General features: G+C 51.6%; 1 protein-coding gene across 6 annotated transcripts in view; it reads left to right on the top strand.

Moving 5' to 3' along the window:
• Positions 1-21,623, top strand: part of Rap1gap2 (RAP1 GTPase activating protein 2) — a 227,712-nt gene that overhangs the window by 20,039 nt on the left and 186,050 nt on the right. For 3 of the 6 annotated variants that reach the window (XM_015996156.3, XM_042282377.2, XM_042282379.2), the window contains one exon: positions 20,886-20,921. The exons of 1 other annotated variant lie outside the window; for it this stretch is intronic. In XM_015996156.3, the coding sequence (XP_015851642.1) occupies positions 20,886-20,921 (36 nt within the window). Of the gene's footprint in view, positions 1-14,990; positions 15,081-19,144; positions 19,267-20,885; positions 20,922-21,623 lie in introns of those variants that run through there. 2 more of the 6 variants (XM_076542878.1, XM_042282378.2) reach the window with 2 other exon arrangements.

The following is a 21,623-nucleotide window of genomic DNA, read 5'->3' as shown; positions in this document are numbered from 1 at the left end:
TGGGCAGTGATTTCCCTCAGGACTTGGGAGAGGCTGTGACATCACCTCTAAGCAAGGGTTCTGGGTCGCCCGGTTCTAGGGGTAGGTGTCTGCCGGATGTGTCTGCTCAGGTTTCTGGAAGCAGCCTCAGGTCCCTGCTCCCTCACTAGATGTTGAGGAATGGGGGAAGGTTGCAGCCTGGGATGGGAGGACAGGTTGAAGCCAAGACCCTTTGTGGTTGCTGTTTTTGGTCAGGGGCAGATGTTAAGCTTGGGAGAAGGGTCAGGGCACAACCTATGGGATACTACATCAGCCCAGGGGGTCCTAGTTCAACAGGAAGTGGTCTCTGTTCCCGAAGGTCTTCCTGGGAGGCTCACGGCCATAGCCTTCCACCCTTTCCCACAACCCCTTTCGAGGTGTGGTGGCTTATGCCCGTAATCCCAGCATTCAGAAGGCTGAGCCAGGAGGATTACCGTGAGATCAAAGCAAGCCTGGGCTACAGAGTGAGACCCTATTTCAGAAGCCACAAACCAAAACTCAAAATCAAACCCCAAATTCCCCGAAGCAGCAAACAAATAAAGAAATCTGATCAAGTGTGGATGAGTCACAGGGGTTCAGAATGATACGAACTTTACAGGACAAGGGGCCTGGTATGGGTGGCGATGGTGGCGGGGTGACACAGTGGCTAGGCACAAAGGCTTAACTGCTCTTTGGGGGGACGTTGTTGGTGACAATTGGTTGACACTGAGATCCAGATGTGGATTGTTGCTCCATCCCCCACTCTCTGTGTGTTCACCCATCCCCCCTTTTAGGAATGCTAGGAGAAGGGCTTGCCCCCAGTGGTTTCAGGGCAGTGGGGCAGAGAGTCTACAGGACGGGAAGGCTAGCAATGCAGAGGTCTTCATGACCACCTGCTGCTCTTCTCTCCCCGCAACCCCGAGGGGTCTCCTGAGAAGCCCAAGGGCTGTATTCCAGAACTGCTCTGTTGGGGAGAGAAACCATTTGCAGCTCCCCTTCCCCCAAGGGCGGCGCCATGGCCATGAACTCCCTTATGCTTCCACATGACACACAAGCGAAGCTCCAGTGTTTTCTGTGGGGACTCACACCACTTCTGCAAAGAGGGCCTGGCACGCGCATCATTCAGCTCTGATTTGTGGCGCTTCCAACCTGGGGTGGGGGGCCTGACTGGTCACTACTGAGCTGGCTGGAGCAGGAGGTGGGGTAAGAGGCTTTGCAATGACACTCTGAGCCAGCCAACACATACACACTGACCTGGGGCAAGTTACCTAGCTTTTTTTCTAAAGCCTCAGTTTCCTTATCTAGTTTTTTTTTTTTTTTAAATATAAGATTTTGCTATGTAGCTCAGGCAGGTCTTGAACTCATAATCTTCTTCATGCCTCAGCTGCCCAAGTAGCTAAGATTATAGGTGGGCACCACTGTGCCTGGCTTTGCTGAAACATTTTTTTTGGGCACTCACATGTAAGCCAGTCTGGCCTTGAACTCCAAATCTTTCTACTTCCACCTTCCACATGCTGGGATTTCAGGCATACACCAGGATCTCTGGCTCTCTATTGGATTCTGGAGGTATTTGGCTAAGGGCCTACTGATGGAATAGTTCTGAGCAGTTGGGAAGGCAGCAGGACCCGGTGGTACAGAGTCTCATTCACTTCTGTGGAGGTGGAGACCGGATAGACAACCCCTAAGACCCTTTCTGGTTGTGGAGTCTGAGGCTCTATGGTCAACTTCTGTGCTGGTTGGTGCCTCTAGGGCTGTGGCCCAGTTCCCCAGGCCTGAATAGATCTGGTTCACAGTCTGAGAATTGGAGCCAAAGATACCCAGGAGGGTGGAGGCACCCCAGAGTGGGCAGGGGAGGACGAGAGAGCAGTAGCTTGGAAGCAGGTGCTGGAAGGAGGAGTGGAGGGAGGGTGGATGCTGGCGTTTGGAGCTGGCAGATGGTCGTGGGCACTGGTCTGGGCTGTAGTCAGGAAAGGACAGGGCAGAGGGTGGAGGATGCCTGGGGAAATTGAAGAGCAAGACAGGAGACACAGCAGACTGGGAGGAGATAGCCAAAATGCTGGAGGACAGGGCTGGGGGTGAGTTGGCAGCCTCGGTACCTGCAGTTAGAGGTGGCTGAAATGTAGCGCAGGCTGGACCTGATGGAGAGAGTTGGTGGTGAGAGGGAACAGAAGGACGGGTTGAAAGTTACGTGGGGAGTCCTAGAGCATGAGCCAAGCGGGCTTCATATGTCAGGGTTTCGCCCCCTCCGGTCTCCTCCCCTTTCTTTCTCCCCTGTACTTACTGCTCCTCCTGGGCTATCACACCCTCTTTGACAGGGGAGGTGCCATCTGCAAACACTTAGGTCCTGTTACGATCTGCTAAAGAAGTTGTGGATGTGCCTTAGCCAGGGCCTGTTGCCATGGTACCAGGTAGCCCTTGTTGCCCTACCCTCTCCCATCTCCAAGCAACGTGGCACTCCCTCCAGGAGAGGTCATGCTGTAGGGAAGTATCCAGCTGCCTCCTGATCACGCACAGACAGCTCAGGCTGGCGTTACAAAGGTCACTGACTCCATCTCTCTGTCTACAGGCAACGAACGTCACACCCCACAGAGGCCGGGGAGGTTTAGCAGTCATTTAAAGACAAGTGTGGCCTCTACAATTAAGGGTGGCTTTTGTTCTAATGAGTTTAGTTAAAAAACTGTAATGCTACCAGATCCATCTACTCCTCACCTTTTCAGTGCTTTGCTATCTCTCCAGTGGGAAGTTCTGTTTCATGCCTGCTCTTATCTGTCATTTTGTCCTTTGTAGGTATGTTTGTTATCACTGTTAAGGGCATCCAGATATGGATAAGGGTTTTCTTGCCCATCAAGCAGCCACAGGGCTTCAAAGGCACGTGGAATACCAAAGCCAGGCTTGCATTTTGAGACCTCAGCCTATGACAGAGATTGTACTGACCCCTCTGTTTGGCCCAGGCTCTGGTTAAGGATTTGCACCTTCGTCCCATGACCAGGTCACCTCTCCTCCCTTCTCCGATTTAGTCACTGGATAGTCTCCTTCCTAGGTCATGCAGGGCTGGCTGGTTTCTACCAGGTCTGGATCAGCAGATGGCATCAGGCATGGGTACCTGATTGACCAGGGTCAGTGACTGGAAGACAACCAGAGCAGGGAGAGAGTGGCAGGAAGACAGAAGGACCGAGTGTGTGCGTGTGTGTGTGTGTGTGTGTGTGTGTGTGTGTGTGTGTGTGTGTGCGTGTTCGTGTGCATGTGTGTGTGCGGTGTGTGCGTGCTGGAGGCCTTGCTGTTGGATCTCTGTGACTCCTGCTGGTGTGTCTCTGCATGCACTGTGCTTGTTCCGGGTTCTCTTTGTTTGGATGTAGGCACCAGCCGCCTGCTGGGCGCTCTCCAGGGTACTGGAGAGTGTGATGGCAGGCGATACTTGACCCCAGCAGGGTTTCTGCCCTTCCTGAAGCTCCCTGAGTCTTCTCCTCTGCCCTCTCTCCAGCCTTTCTTACCTTGCCTCCCATCACCACCTTGAGAAAGTTGCTTACCCCTCTTGGGATGTATGGGTGTCCATTGCCTTTAGGGTGGCCCCTGGAGAGAGATGAGAGTCCAACCTCCAGTCAGGTCCTCCTGAGCATTAAGGGTGTGTGTGTGTGTGTGTGTGTGTGTGTGTGTGTGTGTGTGTGTGTGTGTTGGGCATACACATGGGTCTAGGGGATGACTCAGAATGGCTGCAGGGGTGGGTAGAAGGGCCTGTGTTAGCTTCTTTGGGGAAGCATGTGATCCTCTTTCCATCCCATGAGCCACTCTGGTTCTTGTCTATGTAGCAGGAGGCAGGCTCTCTGACCCCCTGTACACACTCTTCCCCATTAGCTGTGGTTAGTACGGTTTTGACAGGAGCCAGAGTGGTCTCTCAGGCCTTGGGCTCCCCACTGGGGTCTTGGTCTCTGTAGAATTAAAATTGTCGCCAGTGGTATTTATACAGCTCTCCTGTGCCAGGCTCCGGGCCACGTGCTCCACGTGTGTTAGCTCATTTACTCCCTGGAACAACCTTTACCTGTGGGGCTGCCAGTCCTGAGAAGCAGCAGCTCTTTGCTGTCTCCTTGTGGAGGTCATTCCCCAAGATCACGGCTTGGAAGTGATGGAGCTGGAAGCCAAGCCTGGCTTGGCTCTGGACACGACTTGCCGTCCCTTCTGCCCTGTGTGTCTGCCTCATCCTTGTCACCTCCCCTCCAGAGAAGCCACCCAGGGTTACCCCACTGAAACAGGCCTCCCTGGCCATGTGGTCTCCTTTGAATAACATCAATCCACTATACATACCTGCCTGCTCACTTCCCATCGGTACCTAGCATGGGTGTGTCCATCTAGTCACCCAAATCTCAGAACTAGCAGAGAACTCAGAACATGGCAGGGATCGAAAAACAAACCAACCAAAGCCAAACCAAACTACACCACAACAGAACCCAGAAACAGTTCACGGATGAGGGGCTAATGACTGAAGTTAGGTCTGCCTCTGACCTCTGACCTCTGACCTCTGACCGCTGGCTCTAGTCCCTTCCTCTAGACTGCCCCTAGCACAGCAGGGCTTGCTGCAGAAAGAGCTTTAGGGCCAGCTTGCTCGGTTCAGATTCAGGCGCTGCTGCTCCTCTAGGGATATAGTACAGCATATTAAGCCACCAGAAGCATACAGCTTACAACAATGCCAACATTTATTTTGCCCGTGAATCTGCAATTTGGACAAGGCTCGCCAGGGAACACTGGTATCTTTTCTATGCAGTGTCATCTGGGTGATTTAAGGCTTAGGGGTGAATTACCTGCTGTCTCCGTTGCTCATGCCTGGCCCTGGATGTTGCCTGTTGGCTTAGTGTCACACACGGCTCTTCTCCTCATGGCTACTCATGCCCTCTCCTGTGCACCAGTTCACGCTTCTGCACGGCATAGTGGCTGGGTGAGGGGGCGAGCACCCCAAGAAATCCAGAGGAAGTTATCTCACGTTTCTCATCCAGCCTTAGAAGTGATACAGCATGATTTCTGCGGTACAGAGTCACACATTCCGCCCTAGCACTTGACCTTGAGAATGTGACTTAGTCCCTCTGTGCCCCAGTTTCTCCATCAGCTAAGTGGGGACACTGTAGAGCTCTTCTTCCTCTTCCTCTTCTTCTTCTTTTGAGACAGGGTCTCTCTGTATAGTCCTGCAGTCCTGAAACTCTTTCTGTAGACTAGGCTAGCCTTGAACTCACAGGGATCCGCCTGCCTCTGCCTCCCAAGTGCTGGGATTCAAGGCATGCACCACCACTGCCTGGCATATGTAGAGCCTTCCTAAAGGTGGGGCTTGTAGTAGGACAAGCAGAAGCTTGAATGGAAAAGGCAATTTTTCTCTTTTGTGTGCACATGCATGTTCATGTGTGTACAGGTGCACAAGGCATGTGAGTGTACATGCGGGTATACACACGTGTGTGGAGGGCAGTCGTCAACCTTACCTCATCTTTTGTTCCTTGGGTGTCAGGTACTTTTGACTCATTAGTGTTTTTGATCGTAGCCATTCTGACAGGTGTAAGGTGGTATCTCAGAGTCATTTTGATTTGCATTTCTCTGATGATTAAGGATGTTGAGCATTTCTTTAAATGTCTTTCAGCCATTTGTCTTCTTTTGAGAATTCTCTGTTTAGCTCTTTAGCCCATTTTTTAATTGGATTGTTCAGTATTTTGATGTCTAGTTTCTTGAGTTTTTTATATACTTTAGAGATCAGTCCTCTGTCAGATGTGGGGTTGGTAAAGGTCTTTTCCCATTCTGTAGGCTGTCTTTTTGTCTTATTGACCGTGTCTTTTGCCCTACAAAAGCTTCTCAGTTTCAAGAGGTCCCATTTATTAATTGTTGTGCTCAGTGTCTGTGCTGCTGGTGTTATATTTAGGAAATGGTCTCCTGTGCCAATGCGTTCAAGTGTACTTCCTACTTTCTCTTCTATTAAGTTTAGTGTAAGTGGATTTATGTTGAGGTCTTTGATCCACTTGGACTTGAGTTTTGTGCATGGTGACAGATATGGATCTATTTGTAATCTTTTACATATTGACATCCAGTTATGCCAACACCATTTGTTGAAGATACTTTCTTTTTTTCGGGTGTCAGGCACTTTAATGTTTTTCCTTGAGACAGGACCCGGACTCATCAAGTAGGCTTGCTGTGATCCCCAGGGATCTGCCTCTACCCCCCTCAATCCTGAGATTATAAGCATACACCACCATACTTGTCTTTTTCCCCCCCTGCAAAACATGGGTTCTGGGGATTGAATTCAGACCCTCATGCTTTCAAGGCAAGCGCTTCACCTACTGTGCTCTCTCTCCAGCCCTCCTCCTCCTCGTCTTCCTCTCCCCATCCTCTCATCATCTGTTTCCTTCCTTTTTCCTCTCCATCTTTTCCTCTTCTACCCCTCTTGCTTCTCCTTTTCCTCCCTCCTCCTCCTCCTCTTCTTCCTCTTTTTCTTCTTTGGGACAAGGTCTTGTGTAAACCTAGACTGGTCTCGAACTTAACTATGTAGCTGAGGATGATCCTCTTGCCCTCACCTCCTGAGTGCCAGGACCACAGACACTCGGAACTATGTGCAGTTTATGTGGTGCTGGGATACGAATCTAGACCTTTGTGTGTGCTAGGCGCGGACTCTACCAACTGAACTGCATCCCTGGCCTGAAAAGGCTTTTTTTTTTTTTTTTTTTTTTTTTTTTCCTGTCTCAGGTTGTTTTATCATCCCGAGTTAGCCTTATTTCCTTCTACTTGTTGCTAATGGTGGCACCCTGAGGGTGGGCTCTAGATGTACTCGGGGCCTGGGTCTGAGTTGAATCCCAGACAGCACCTTCATCTTTATGCAAGGAAATCCCCGAGTGACTGAATCATGAATGTGCTGATTTTGAGCTGCAGCCCCCACCCCATTTCAGCATCTGGGTGAGCTCCTTGCCTCTCCTCCTGTCCTAGCCACCTGCCTTCACTGGAGTTCATGTTCAACTTACAGGAAAGGGGCCCTTGTGCCTAGACAGGGTTTCTTTGTGTAGCCTTGGCTGTACTGGAACTAACTCTGTAGACCAGGCTGACCTCGAACTCACAGAGATCTGCCTGCCTCTGCCTCCTGAGTGCTGGGATTGAAGGTGTGCATCACCACTCCCCAGCCAGGGAGAATCTTGAGATTTGCTTAAGTCCAACCCATTGGCATCTCACATTCAACTCTACCCTTTTCTGTGTAAGAGCCTTGTGTGTAAGGATAGCAAAAGAGTTTAAAGGGAAGGCCCTGGTTTGGATTCTGCCGTTGCTACCCAGCAGCTCTACGACCATGAGGTTTAACTTCTTAACTTTGAGCCTCCTATTCATTATAACAAAGTGAATATAGTTGTGATAAGGATTAAATGGAAAAAGGAATTTTGGCTTCCCTGGCTCATAGGAATCTCTCAAGAAATGACTTACGTTGGTAGTTGTGGTGGCACACGCCTGTGACTCCACCACTCAGGAGGCTGAGGCCAGAGGATCCAAGGGTACGCCAACCTAGGCTGCGTAATGAGATTCCGTTTCAAACATGAACAAGCTGGGCCTGGTTAGCTACTTGGTGGGGCTGAGAATTGCAGGTTTACTACCAGCCTGGTCAACTTAGCAAGAGCCTGGCTTAAAAGAAAAAGTGAAGGAAGAATCAACTGAATGTATTCTTGTTCTTTATAGCTGAAAAGGCCCAGGTTGGGGTAGTTGAAGTGTTTCCTCCACAGCTACAGTTAGTGTTGGGACGCAGGCCTGGACCACTTGTCCTCCTCAGGGTGGTGTTGCTTATGCTTAACTGAGGATTCTCTCCACCCCTCCATCCCTTTTGCCAGAGGCAGAAAGAAAGGAAAAGGAGACATCCTGGGCTCTCCTTGCACTACCAAAAATTGTACATAGAGGGCGCAAGCACGCACCTTCTGGCTCACCAGGATGAGCCGTGAACCCAGATGCTCAGCTGTGTGGAAGAGGTTTGGGAGTGGCTCATCTGGATGGAAGGACCAGATGGAGGGCAATGACCTAGAGGTGTGATCTTCTTTAGTGAGAAGCCCCTTCAGGGCAGCCCCTGGTGTCCAAGGCTACTGATAGCCAATAGGAATGCCCCCGAGTGTATGTCACCCCAGAAAGTCTTACTGGATCAGAATCATCAGGGGATGATCCCCCGACCTCCCTTCTGAATGGTAGATCAGAGTGCCTTTTCTTTTTTGAGGCATGGTATTACTACATAGTCTAGTTTGGTCTGGAACTTATGACGTACTCCAAGCTGGCCTTAAACTCAAACTCACAATCCTCCTGCCTCAGCTTCTGTAGTAGCTGGTATCATGGATATGTGTCACCATGCCTAGGAATGGGAAGGAATTTATTCACATTAGTTGACAAGTCTTCAGGCCTGTGGCAGGCATGGCCTTGAAGGCTTAGTGTGTGTGATCTTATTTTGATTCCCAATGCCCCTATAAGGAAGGTATGGATGGAATGTCTTTATAGATGGAATGTTTGTTAAAGGTCAGTTAAGGACCTCACCTAAGGTCACATTACTGACAAGCCACAGGGCTGGGGTTTGAACCCAGGGTCCTTACAGCCAATAATCCTCACACTTAGTACATTTGAAATAAGCATATTCTCTATCATTGAATGGCAACTCCAGTCCCTCAACATTTCCAAAAATCCACTTTATAACAATGGCTTTGTTGTCTGGGTGGGGGTGGCACAGGCCTTTAATCCTAGCACTGGGGAGGCAGAGGCAGGTGGATCTCTGTGAGTTCGAGACCATCCTGTTCTACAGAGCTAGTTCCAGGACAGCTAGGGCTGTTATACAGAGAAACCTTGTCTCGGGAAAACAAACAAACAAAAAACCCAATGGGTTTGTCTCCTTAGGCTTCCTTTATTTTAAAGAGTATATACTATTTTTTTTTCTAATTATAAAAGTAAGGCCTCCTAGTGTAAGGAAGCTCAGGGAAGCAGAGGGAAGACAAACTCCTGCCCCTTAAATCCTCCCTCCGAACACTCTGAACCCAAGAGTGTGATTGATTGTGCTCACTTTATTTCACAATGCCCACCATCATGAGTGCAGCATCCTTTGTGTTGGCTGGCCTGTACCCTGGTGCCAGGAGGTCTGTGTTTCTTGCTGCCCCCACCAGGTTGGATACTTCCATTGTTTTTAGTGTTTGATGGGTGTGACAGTGATGTGGTGGATGCCTGGAAAGGACAACTGGGCCTTCACCTCTGAGCATGCTCCCTCGAGAGGGAGTAGAATAGGAAATGGAGCTGTTAGGTCAAAGGACATGCGAATTTTGAAAAAAACCTTTCTACTGAAGTATAATATACTTCCATAGCAGTGTACACAGTTTAAGCCCCTGATGAATTCCCACCAATTCAACATACCCTTATAAAGCCAACATCCAGATCCCAAATCAGGCCATGAGTGGTGTTTTAGAAGTTCCAACGGCATGCTTTTCTTTTGTTGAGGCAGATTCTCAAGATGACGCTCTGGTTGGCCTGGAACTCACTATGTATACCAAGTTGGCCTTGAACACACAGAGATCTTCTTGCCTTAGCCTCTGAGTGCTGAGATTACAGGCATGTTATGTGATGGAGATCTGGAAAAGTTACCACACCCAGTAACTTTGTTTTCCTGACTTGAGATGTCTGTGGAGGTCTGATTCCCCTGCCTTTACTTCCTAAGTGATGGGAGTATAGGTATGCAATTTATCTTATTTTATTATTGCTTTGAGACAGGGTCTTACTCTATAGCTTGGCTGGCCTTGTCCTTACAGCTGTCCTTCTCTCTTAGCCTTCCAAGTGATGACATTACAGGCCTAGCCTTACAGTCTCGCCATGTAGCTCAGGCTAGCCTCAAATACACGATCCTGCTGCTTCTGGTTTACATAACTAGATTCCAAGGCCTGGTGCACGCTGTGAAAGCACTGTGCTGACAAACTACACCCCCAGCTTCTAAAGTGACAGCTTCTGTGGTTTGTTTCAAAGCCATTATTATCTGATTGGTAAAAGGGTTGCCTTATTGTTATTTTAGAATGTTTGTGATGGAATCTGTCACTTCTGTAGCCCACAGCCCCACACTGTGGCCACTCTCTCGGCAGGCCAGCCGTCCTGAACAGGGAGGAGGGAACTGCGCAATGGAAGCAGGCGGGAGTCTGGCTCTCGAAGCCCAGTTTTCACAAGTGGCCTCTTGCAGTTGTGTCTGTCATCATCTTGCTTTTCTGGGCTTGTGCAATGGGACATTTGGCTCTGGCACCGAGAGAGGTGTGCAGGGAAGTGACCTGCATTCCCCTAGAGAGCCCCGTCTTTCTCTGCCGCTGTCCTTGTCCTCATCTGGCCTGGGAAGGGAGTAGGGGACTGCTTGATGAGGGTAGACCGAAGCCCCCAAAGAGTAGACAACTTGCTTGAAGTGGAAGAGGGAGATGAGAACCGAGCTGCCCCGCTTGGCCTGCCGCCATCTGGGTGGGGACAGGTATAGGCTGGCCCATTCAGTGCTACTTCTCTTGGGGGATCTGTTTCCTGAACTTTCTGTGACTGCCCACCCCTGTGCCCTGGGAAGAGCTTGTCTCCTTGTTCAGCCCTCACTGGCACCTACAAGGTCTGAGCTGCCCAGGCAGAGGAGACTACACTGCCCCTTCCTTTCCTCCTGGGAACACCATGAAGGGGCTGCTGATGACAGGTGTCTTGGTTGTCCTCTGGTCCCAGCCAGCTCTCCAGTTCCATCTACCCAGAAGCCTGTGGGATGGGTGAGTTAGCTGGTGCTCTCTCCCAAAGCTGGGGCCCTGAGAAGTCTTATCCCCTAGTACGGTCCTCCAGAAATACCCACAGGCTCCACAAGGGGAAGCTGGACCTTGTGACCTGTGACCCAAAGTAGGCTCTTGTGTGTGTGTGTGTGTGTTTGTGTGTGTGTGTGTGTGTGTGTGTGTGTGTGTGTGTTTAGGAGCTGGCCAGGGATGGAGCCCATCTGGGCGGGTGCTAGGAGGGCTTTGTACTTGTTTTTTCCCATATCGTTACTGTTCCATCATAAACCATACGTTGCTTTCAAAGGCCTTAGTCTTCCACTCTGTACAATGGGTGCTACATAAATTCTGCATTCCAGTCTCTTTCTCAGTGACTGGTATTTGACTGAACCAAGCTAGGTCGTTAGTGCTGGCTTATAGTGATCTCCCAGAAATAGGTGCTACCCTGGCTCTGGCTCAGCAGAGGTGTGAGAGAGTGCTGGACTGTGGTGGGTGGTGGGTGGGGCAAGGAGGCTGGGCAGGCTCACATAGTGCTTCCCTTTTCGCTTGGCTCACAATCCTTCCCAGAGAGCTGGGTGGCCTCCTTCTGCCCACCCCACAGAAGAGGAACCAAAAGGGCAGAGTAAGTGGGGGCAGGAAGCTGGAAGGCACTGGGGCAGGGGGCGGGGTCATGGTAGTTGGTAATTATAATGGTTCCCATAGCAGGGTAGGACACTGTACCAAGCATTTCCGTTCATCCATAACATGGTTGGTAGCATCCTTCCTGTATGACAGAGAGGATAACTGAGACCAGAAAGGTTAAGTCAATTAGGTGAGGTCACCATCTTCAGAGCTTGGGAGCCTGAGGGCTGAGCAGGGGCCAATGCAGATGTCTCTGGAATGGCTCTTACTTGCCTCCAGGGTAAGGTGTTGAAATGAATAGTCACACAGGAGCGTCCCTCTGTCTGTCTGGGTTCTTACCCTGGGGGCTGAAGGGACTCCAGGTTCTTCTAGCCTCTCCAACACTTCTGGATCCAGATATCCTTGAGGAATCCAGGATGCTCCGAGTCCCCTCCTTACCAGTGCCCCAGGCTGCTGTTGCTTCTTGGGGGATGTCTGAGTCTTACCAGTGCTCTTTGTGACTGCCAGGAGTCAAACTCAGCAGACAGAGATTAGCCTAGCCTCAAGCCTGAAATCCACCCTGTGGCTGCCTTAATACTGTGCAGCTGTTTGGGCCTGGGCCCAGGTCCTTCTTGGCTCTGGAACACTTGGTATAGGTGGCCTCAAACCTCCATGTCTCCATGGACCAGGAAGCCTAGTATAAGAACATCTGTCAACTGTGTCTTCTCCAGCAGAAGTGTGATGGGCAGTGTTCACACATGGTCTGTGTGGGTGGTGGGGTGTGCCCAAGTCTGGTGCACCTGTCACACCACCTCTTTCTTTAACGCATACATGAAAGCATGTCAGTGTGCACTCCAGAGACAGCCTCACCTTCAGCTCCTGCTGACTGATGTAAAATGAGGAGTTTGGAGAGGGTATTCTGCTCTTAGTAGACTCATGTGATACCCACCCCAGCCTCCTCTGGGAACTGTCTGGCTCACCCTGGAGCTTTGGTACCCAGTGAGGTGGCTTGGTGGACTGGAGGAAGTCTCAGACTTGGCCGTGGAGGCAGGCAGAGAGGAAGATGGGCTGTTCGTTGTCTTGCTTGTCAAGCTTTTTCTTAGGACTTTCTCAGTGGTGAGACAGAGGAAGAAAGAGGAGAGAAGAAAGATCCAGTTCATACTGGATCATTGACTTCTGACACAGATAGACAGGAGCTCAGAGGATGTTCTTAAAACTTGAGTCCTTCACCGGGGGTGGGGTGGGGGGATGGGGGGTAGGGGGGCGTGGTGCACGCCTTTAATCCCAGCACTCAGGAGGCAGAGCCAGGCCTGTGAGTTCGAGGCCAGACTGGTCTACAGAGCAAGTTCCAGGATAGGCACCAAAACTACACAGAGAAACCCTGTCTCGAAACAAACAAACAAACAAACAAACAATCTCGAAAAAACAAACAAAAAACCCCCCAAAACATACAAATAAACATAAAAACCAAAAACCAAAAAAACAAAACAAGACAAACAAACAAACAAACAAACACCTTGATTCCTGGGCTGAGGAGATGATTCAGTAGGCAAAGTGCCTGTCTTGCAGGTGTGAGGACCCGAGTTCAATCCCTAGCACAGGCAGTGTGCACTTGTAATCCCAGCCCTGTGGAGACAGAGACAGAATACCTGGGGCAACCTGGCCAGCAAGTTTAGCATAATTGGTGAGCTCCAGGTCAACAGGGACCCTGTTTCAAAGGAGATGAACAACAGCATTTCTGAGGATGATATCTAAGACCACCCTCTCCACAGGCATACATGTGCATGCCCATTCACTGGTGTGCTTACATGTACACACACACACACACACACACACACACACACACACACACACACACACTGAGGAATGAGAAAACAAACTTGATCTCTCTCTGTCCATTTTCTCTGCCGTCTTCCTGCAGGTTGGCTTTAGTCTCCTATACACTTTGTGGTCCTGGCCTCCTGTCCCGTGGTTCAGGACATGGTGCAGAGAGAGTTGAAGGCATCTGTGGATTGGGCCTTAGGGCCTGCTTAGGTCTTTTGAGCCTGTTGCTGGGGACAGCAGAGTAGACGCTGGGCTGCTCAGGCCCAGACAGGAATCACCCCGACCATGGGGCTGATTGAGCACACATATATATTTCTCTCTGAGGGAGATTAAAGGGAAGCAGGGCAGGTGGCACATCCGGGGTGTGTTTGGGACCTATTGGGAATCTCCTGGGCATGGGGTGGATGCAGGCATGAGCTGCAGGAGCAGCTTGCTGGAGTAAGCATCCTGTGGGAAGCCTGTAAATTCAGCGAGGTCTGAACTAATCCAGGCTGAATCTTCCTTTCTGGGGCCAGCAAGTGAACATGAGGTACAGCCTGAACCAAGGACATCCAGGTTTCTCTGCTGGGAGCCAGAGTGATCTTTGGAGAGGTAGCAAGCTCTGCTTGTAGCACTGTGGAGAAGGGGTCAGAGGTCATTGGAGGCAACCAGAGAAGCTTCCTGTCCTTCACTGTTTGTTCCTCAGGGCGACTCAACCTGTTGTCTCTGTAGTGATTGTGATCAAAGGGCTGTTATCAGAGGACTTCACTGTGTCAGCGCTGCTGGTGTGTGACATCACTGTCAGCGCTGGTTCCTGTGACTGTGAGTGACCGTGAGGACTATCCCATATTTCCTTCTAGAACGATGATGAACTTGCTTGCATACAAGTAAGGGCTGTTCTCCTCCCGTCCCTGCCCACGGGAATCGGGGAAGTGCTCCCAGCTTGATCTAGACCCTCAAGTGGGCCCAAGAAGTGCAGTTCAGAGTCGGTGTGTGTGTGTGTGTGTGTGTGTGTGTGTGTGTGCGCGCGCGCGCACGCGCGCATGTGATGACATATTCCAGGCACATGAGCATTCTGAGTATATGGATGTGTATGTTCCTGCGTGTATATGAACACCTGTCTGCATTCATGCATGTCTATGTGTCTAGATGGGCATCTACAGGTAAATTAGAGGTGTTCACGTATCTCTGTAAAAGTCTGTGTTAATTTACATGCACAGCGCACATGTGAGTGTGCACTGGTACATGTCTAATGGTTTCTATGTGAGCATTCTTGTGCTCAAGTAGACATGTGTGTCCTTGGCGTGTATATATGCACATGTCTGGGTGCACGTGCCCATGTGTGCTTGCTCTGTGCCCATATGTGTGGATGTATACTTATGTCTGTGTGTACTGATGAGTGCCAGTTACCCACGCGTGGAGGTTTTCTTGACTGTGCACTGAGCATCGAGGAGCAGCAAGTTCCCTGTCTCAGGCACCTTGGAGCTGTCGGGAAGGGTCCTAGTCTTCGAGGCTGCCAGCTGGCTTCCCCCTTCCCTCCCAGGCAAGGCTATGGGAATCTTTGGTCCTCCTTTGGTTACCAGGAAGCTGCCGTGTGGGACCAGCTGCCAAATGGGGCTGTGGTGCAATCTGCTGGCTGAGCCCCTTCCGGAGCTGTGGGTTCCTCTGGGTGTGGGGAAGCTGCCCTTTGTGACCTCCCTGCCTACCGTGGTGCCTCCTGGAGTGCAGGACACACCTCCAGGCCCTGCGGCCTCACCCACCGGAAGCTCAACTTGGGGGACAGGCGAAGAGGGAGGTGCCCTGCCTGGCACCCCACCCTACACTGTGGCTGTCACCCTGCCGCTTCTCAGCTCTTTTCTAACAAACCCCCGGGGACTGCTCTGGGACCCGGGGCTACACTGCTACCACCATGTTCCGCAGGAAGCGCAGCGTCTCCTTTGGGGGCTTTGGATGGTGGGTGACGGAAGGGCCACGGCTGAGATGAGAGTGGACTTGGAGGATGGGTCTTGTTGGGTGGCTAGGCTGCAGGGCTCAGGCTGTGCCTGAGACCTGGGTCTGTGGGGAGCACTTTCAGTGGCCAGGTAGGCTTGGAGGATCCTGAGGGGCCATCGGAGGCCAGGCTCTGCCTCATTGTCAGAAGCAAGGTCTGCAAGAGATCCAGAAGGTCAGGGTGGTTGCCAGTGTGGGCGTGAGTGTGAGGCCACAGTTGAATGGGTATGCCTGTGTTAGTGTGTGCTCCTACATGTGCATGCACATCTGTGGTTATTCATGTGTGTGTGTGTGTGTGTGTGTGTGTGTGCGCGCGCGCGCGCGCGTGCATGCATGTGTGGTGTGGCTGTAATCTCTGAGGCCGTGTGTGGTATGTGCCTGGCTGGACAGATGTGCCTTTGAGTGTGACCACGTGTGTTTTCTGTTTCAGAGCGAGTACCTACCTTGCTCCTCTGGTGTCCTGTGTCCGTGTTTGCCCCTCTGGGCTGCTGTGACTCTATGGCAGGAGGACCTCTGGGCTGCCACCTCCCTAGGGGTGCGCCGTGAGAGGAGGGGCAGACCCGTCTTCGAGTTCGCCGTTCTCGATGACCCACGTTTGCGCCATTCAGCCCTGCATCCAGCCTTTTGCTTAGCCTCTGAGCCAGTCCCCCCCCCCCCGACCCCCCAAGCTTCTGTCTGTCTCCCCAGAGGCTGGAAGCAGGGCCTGAAGTCAAAGGCTCAGCTCCCCTTACCAGCTGCATGCAGCTGAGCTGAGAGTGCAGCCTAGTGGTTTCCTTGTCAGTTTCTGTTCAGCTGCTGGGCCCCGGGGAATTGTTACACTGAGGGAGGATGTCTGGGGTCCCGGCTGGAACGATGGCTGGCACTGGGGGGTGGTGGTGGTGGTGGTGGTGGCAGGAAGGTTGGGGAGACACAGAAGTTGTGTGAGGAGAGGGGCTTTGTTTCTCTGGTCAGTGACTGCCTCCTGGCTTGCCTCTCTTTCCCCCTTTCTCTCTCGGAGAGCACTTTGCCATCTGTTCTCGTTCAGGAGGGGATTCTGGGCAGTCTGTGTCTGGCAGATGGAGAGTGAAGATAAGAGAGTCTTAGGGTGGCAGTGTGGTGCCTGCTCACAGGCCATGCCCAGCGCTGGGGGCAGTACTGTTGTCCTGGTGGTGGGTCTGGGTTTGACTCTTACAGCCGGCTTCCTGCTCTGGGAGGGGTGTGTGAGGTTGGACTGGGATCCCTGCAGGCCAGGGCCTAGGTAGTGGGATCTTGTTCTCCCAGACCCGCCTGTGAAGTATGGCACATGCAGAGGGCCTGCCATCAGAAAGCTCGCTTTGCAAGGCTTAGGTCTTAGTCTGTGTTTTAATTTAGCCAGTGCGCGCGCGTGTGTGCACGCACGGGCACATGTGTATGAGTGAACGTATGTGTAGAGATTAAAAAGACACCTGCAAGTGTCATCCCTTAGCACCGTTCCCTATTAATTTGTTTGTTTACTCAATTTTAAGGTTTCCAGTCTATGACTCCTCTCTGTAGAGATGTGTACCGTCATGGCAGATCAAGTCACCACAGAATCTCTGCTCCTCTAGCGGTTGTCCACGCTCTCCCTTGTGTACCGGCACCAGAGCTGGCCCTTGCAGTCTCCCTGACCTTCACTCTGCTCTGTTCCCTTCCCTGTTTACTGGAGCTCTGTCCCCCCTCAGGCAGGCTGTGTCTTGCAAGTCTCTGGGCTCACTTTTCTTTAATCACGAATTCTGCCAAAGCCAGTTGTCACACACCACCACCCAACTGGGTTCTGAACCAAATACAAGGAAGACAGCTGGTGCCGTCTTAGACGTTTTGGCTAGTTTCCCCCGGATTTCTGACTTAGGTGCTGTTGCCTTCCTAGGGTGAAGTAGATAGCTGGTCACGAGCTTCCTGGTCTGGGGTAGGTAGGTTCTGTGCCGTTCAGGACAGTGGTGATCTCCAGCAGCCAAGCAGAAGAAGAGCCCACTTATTTGTTTATTTTTGAGACAGGGTCTCTCACTTTGGTATGGTCTTCACTGATTAACCTAGACTGGCTGGCCAGAAAGCCCTGGAGCATCTCTCTTCTCTACCTCTCCAGCCCTGGGCTTAATAGTGTGTGTCCCCACCCTTGGCTTTTTCTTTTTTAATGTGCCTTCTGGGGCTTTATTTTTTTTTAAAGATTTATTTATTTTTATGTGTATTGGTGTTTTGCCTTCATGTATGTCTGTGTGAAGATGCCGGATCCCCCAGCACTGGAGTTATAGACAACTGTGAGCTGCCATGTAGGTGCTGGGAATTGAACTCTGGTCCTTTGGAAGAGCAGCCAGTGCTCATAATTGCTGAGCCATCTCTCCAGCCCCTGTCAAGCCCCGCCCAAACCACAAGCTCCCAGGCCCCCCCCCCCCCAGTCTAGCATGGGAACCCTGGTGGGAAGGCTGCTGGGTGGGAGAGATGTGGGCTCAGGGACCAGCAAAGTCTGCTGTGGTGGGGGTCCCGTCTGACCAGGCAGAGGTCAGGAGGGCACACTTGAGGGATTTCGAGCTGCCTCCACCTCAGCGACAGGGGAGCTCTGAGAGCATGTGCTTTCCCTGGGTCTCTCTGGGCCTCACTTTCCCTATGTGTCAACGGGGACCTCCTGCCATAGCACAGGACGGGTAGAAGAAGAATTAAGAGAGTCCTCGAGGTGTAGGATATATGGGCTTGTGGTCACGGGTCACTGTTGGGTAGCTCTGGCTATGAGCAGAGCGAGGGGTCCTGACTACTGGATAGATATGGGGTTCTGTTGGGTTCAGTGGGAGGGGAGGAGGGTCTGCCTTCAGGATGGAAACCTAAGGAAAGAGCCTGGGTAAGGCCCGAGGAAGAGACTGAGCGGGATGTAGACCACGCGCCCTGGGTGTGTAGCTGGCTCTGTCCTTAGAGAAAGGGGATCCTGTTCTCTGTTGGGGGGCTCAGCACAGTTCAGAGCTTAATGTCCACCGGGGATTTCCGGGCAGCTGTGTCCTTGCTGTGTGGACCCCTCTCCTTTCTGCCCTCTGTTTCCTGAGAGTCTGCCTGTGGGAAGGAGCTGAGCTGGCTGGCTGGGCCTGAATGAACTTTCAGGGTGCCAAGCGTCTTAGAGGTGGTGGTGAGTTCACTGACGCTGATGGTGGTGGAGACACCGAGAGTGACGGGGATACCCAGGCGACCGTGGTAGTGACGGTGACACCCAGGCGACCGTGATGGTGATGGGGATGCCCAGGTGACCGTGATAGTGACGGTGACACCCAGGTGACCGTGATGGTGACGGGGATGCCCAGGCGACCGTGATGGTGACGGGGATGCTCAGGTGACTGTGATAGTGACGGTGACACCCAGGTGACCGTGATAGTGACGGGATGCTCAGGTGACATGGGTAGTGACCGTGGTAGCATTGAAGGTGGTGGTGGCGGTCTGGGGTGACACTGACATCGATGGTGACACAGATGAAGACTGGTCATGGTGGTGCCATGGGTGCTGGTGACACTATGGGGGTAGTGGTGACGCCGGTGGTGATGGTGACAGTGGGCAATGATGATGCGGCTGGTGGCAGTGACATTGGTGTGGTGGTGACGCAAGTGGTGACGACACTGGTGGTGATAATGGGGGCACTGGTTGTGATGAGACAGTGGGCAGTGGTGACACTATTAGCGGCGGTGGTGGTGATATTGGTGTGATGGGGACACAGGTGGTGATGACATTGTTGGTGACAGTGGTGACACTGGTGTGATGGTCGCACAGGTGGTGATGACATTGTTGGTGACAGTGGTGACGCTGGTGTGATGGTCGCACAGGTGGTGATGACATTGTTGGTGACAGTGGTGACGATGCTGGTGTGATGGGGACACAGGTGGTGATTTCATTGTTGGTGATGGTGGTGACGACGCTGGTGTGATGGTCGCACAGGTGGTGATGACACGTGACAATGGTGACACTGGCTGTGGTGACAGCGGGTAGTGATGGCATGTGGTGACACCGGCTGTGAGAGTGCCACAGGTGGTGGTGATTATTAGTGAGTGGTGGTGGCACTCGTCACAATGGGGGCATGGGTGACGTGGCCTGTAATCCATTGAAGACAGGGAGAACACTGCCTGCTGTTCCTCGGATGGGAAAGGAACCTCCCTCCCCAGCAGAAGGGCCGGCATATGTAGGGGTAAAAATAGAAGCTCACATGCTGCCTCCTTTGCCAGAGAAGGCGGTGCAGGCAGGGGCGGGGAGCGCGAGCGTGTGTCTGCAGAGGAGGTGCTCTTCCCGGCTCCCGGTTTGAACCGACGACCTGCCGCTCTCCTTGGAGTCTGCTGTTGGGACTGAGGGTGGACCTGCCTGATGGCCGAGCATCTCATGGAGCAGGAGGGGGTCCCTGTGGCTGAGCTGCTTGTATCTCCTGTGGCATATGCGCAGAACGCTGAAGACGCTAGAGCAGCGTTTCTCAACCTGTGGGTGGGGGTCCCTTTGGCAGACCTCTGTCTCCAAAAACATTGACATTACAATTCACAACAGTAGCAAAACTATAGTTACGAAGTGCCAGCAGGAATAATCGTGTGGTTGGGGGTCACCACACCCTGAGGAACTGTATTAAAGGGTGGTAGTGTTAGGAAGGTTGAGAACCACTGCTCTAGAGTCAGACCCAGCCAGAGTTCACCCCTAGGAAGCTTAGTTTCAATCTCTAAAACGCTGGGAGTCCAAGTGCCTTTCTGTTCCAGTTTCATTTCTGCTGCTGTGACAGAAACCTAACAAAAGAGACTGTAAGGGAAAAAGGGTCACTGAGAGAAGTCAGGAGGCGCTTGCAGATAGGCCTGCTCGGTACTGCATACAGCCAAGAAGCAGAGCTGGAACCATGGAGGATGCTGCTGGCTGGCTGGCTGACTGGCAGGCTTAGGCATACGCACGCACGCACGCACGCACGCACGCACGCACGCACGCACGCACGCACGCACGCACGCATGTGCACGCACATAGAAAGTCATTTTATTCTTTTTTGCTTTATTATGTTTGATTATATGTATGCGTCTGGGTGGGGATATATACATATGAATGTGGGTTCCCACAGAAGCCAAGAGTGTTCGATGTTTCTGGAGTGTTAGATGTTTTGGTTGTGAACCCGGAATGTATGGGTGCTGGGAATTGAACTTGGGTCCTCCTGAAGAACAATATGTGTGTTTAACTGCTAAGCCAGCTTTCCAGTTCTTGGCTAACTTTCTCATACAGTTCAGGACTACCTGTTTAGGAAATGGTGCTACCCACAGTAGACTGGGGCCTCCTATATCAATTATCAGTCAAGACAATCTTCATGTTCACAGGCCACTCTGATCTAGGTAATTCCTCAACTGAGATTCTCTTTCTAGATAGTTTTCAATTGTGTCAGGTTGGCAGTTAAAGCCACCTAAGAAAGCTTCCCATAGGGGTATGTGTGACTCAAGCCTTGTGGAACTCAGATTTCTCTTCCTGGACTGGAGGAAAAATTGCCTTGTAGCAGCCAGGCAGTGGTGGCACACACCTTCAATCCCAGCACTTGGGAGGCAGAGGCAGGTGGATCTCTGTGAGTTCGAGGCCAGCCTGGTCTACAGAATGAGATCCAGGACAGGCACCAAAACTACACAAAGAAACCCTGTCTCGGAAAACCAAACCAAACCAAACCAAACAAACAAACAAACAAAAAACCAAAAACCAAAAACCAAACAAAAAAATTGCCTTGTAGCAGCTTTCTCTGTAGACAGATGCAGAAGGGCCTCATCCCCACACTGACTGAAGCCCTTGCTTTTCTCTTGGCAGGATCGACAAGACCATGTTGGCGGGTCTGAAGGTCAAGTGAGTAGCTCTTTTTAATTCTTTAGAGGTCAGAGATGACAACAGACTGGAGCTCTGTGCATCCTGGGCCTTGGTCTGTCTGCCCATGTTGTGTGTGACGGTTGATGCTATGGACCGTCAGGTTCCGGGCTTGGCTGGAGGGCCTCTGTGCTGGCAGAGACTGGATGGGCCTCTCGAGTGGGTGTCCAGAGACAGGCAGGAGGGGTAGCAGCAGAAACAAGTGTGGTGGGAATGTGACTGGCGGGCTTGACTTTCAGGCTGCACACTTATTGGAAGAAAGATGTATTTTCTATTATTTAAATTTTTATGGGAAGCCTCAATGCCGAGAGAGCATCTTCCTGACATTTTCCATCTATTTGTAAAACTATGACGCATTGTCCTAGGACCTCTTTTTAAAATTATTATTGTTTCACTCTGTGCACACGGGTGTGTTGCCTGCATACTGTCTGTGCACCATGTGTGTGCACCATGTGTGTGCACCATGTGTGTGCACCATGTGTGTGCCTGTTGCCTGCAGAGGCGAAAGGTTCCCAGGCACTGGAGTTGTGGACAGCTGTGAGCCACCATGTGGGTGCTGGGAATCAAACCTGGGTCCTCTACAACTGAACTATATCTCTAGTCCCTAGAATATCTCTCTCTCTCTCTCTCTCTCTCTCTCTCTCTCTCTCTCTCTCTCTCTCCTTTTTAAAGACTTATTTATTT

This window comes from Peromyscus maniculatus, chromosome 8 (assembly GCF_049852395.1).
Source record: "Peromyscus maniculatus bairdii isolate BWxNUB_F1_BW_parent chromosome 8, HU_Pman_BW_mat_3.1, whole genome shotgun sequence".
Classification (NCBI taxonomy): Eukaryota; Metazoa; Chordata; class Mammalia; order Rodentia; family Cricetidae; genus Peromyscus; species Peromyscus maniculatus.
The sequence above is the reverse complement of the archived record's forward strand: the minus strand, read 5'-3'. Positions and strand labels throughout refer to the sequence as shown.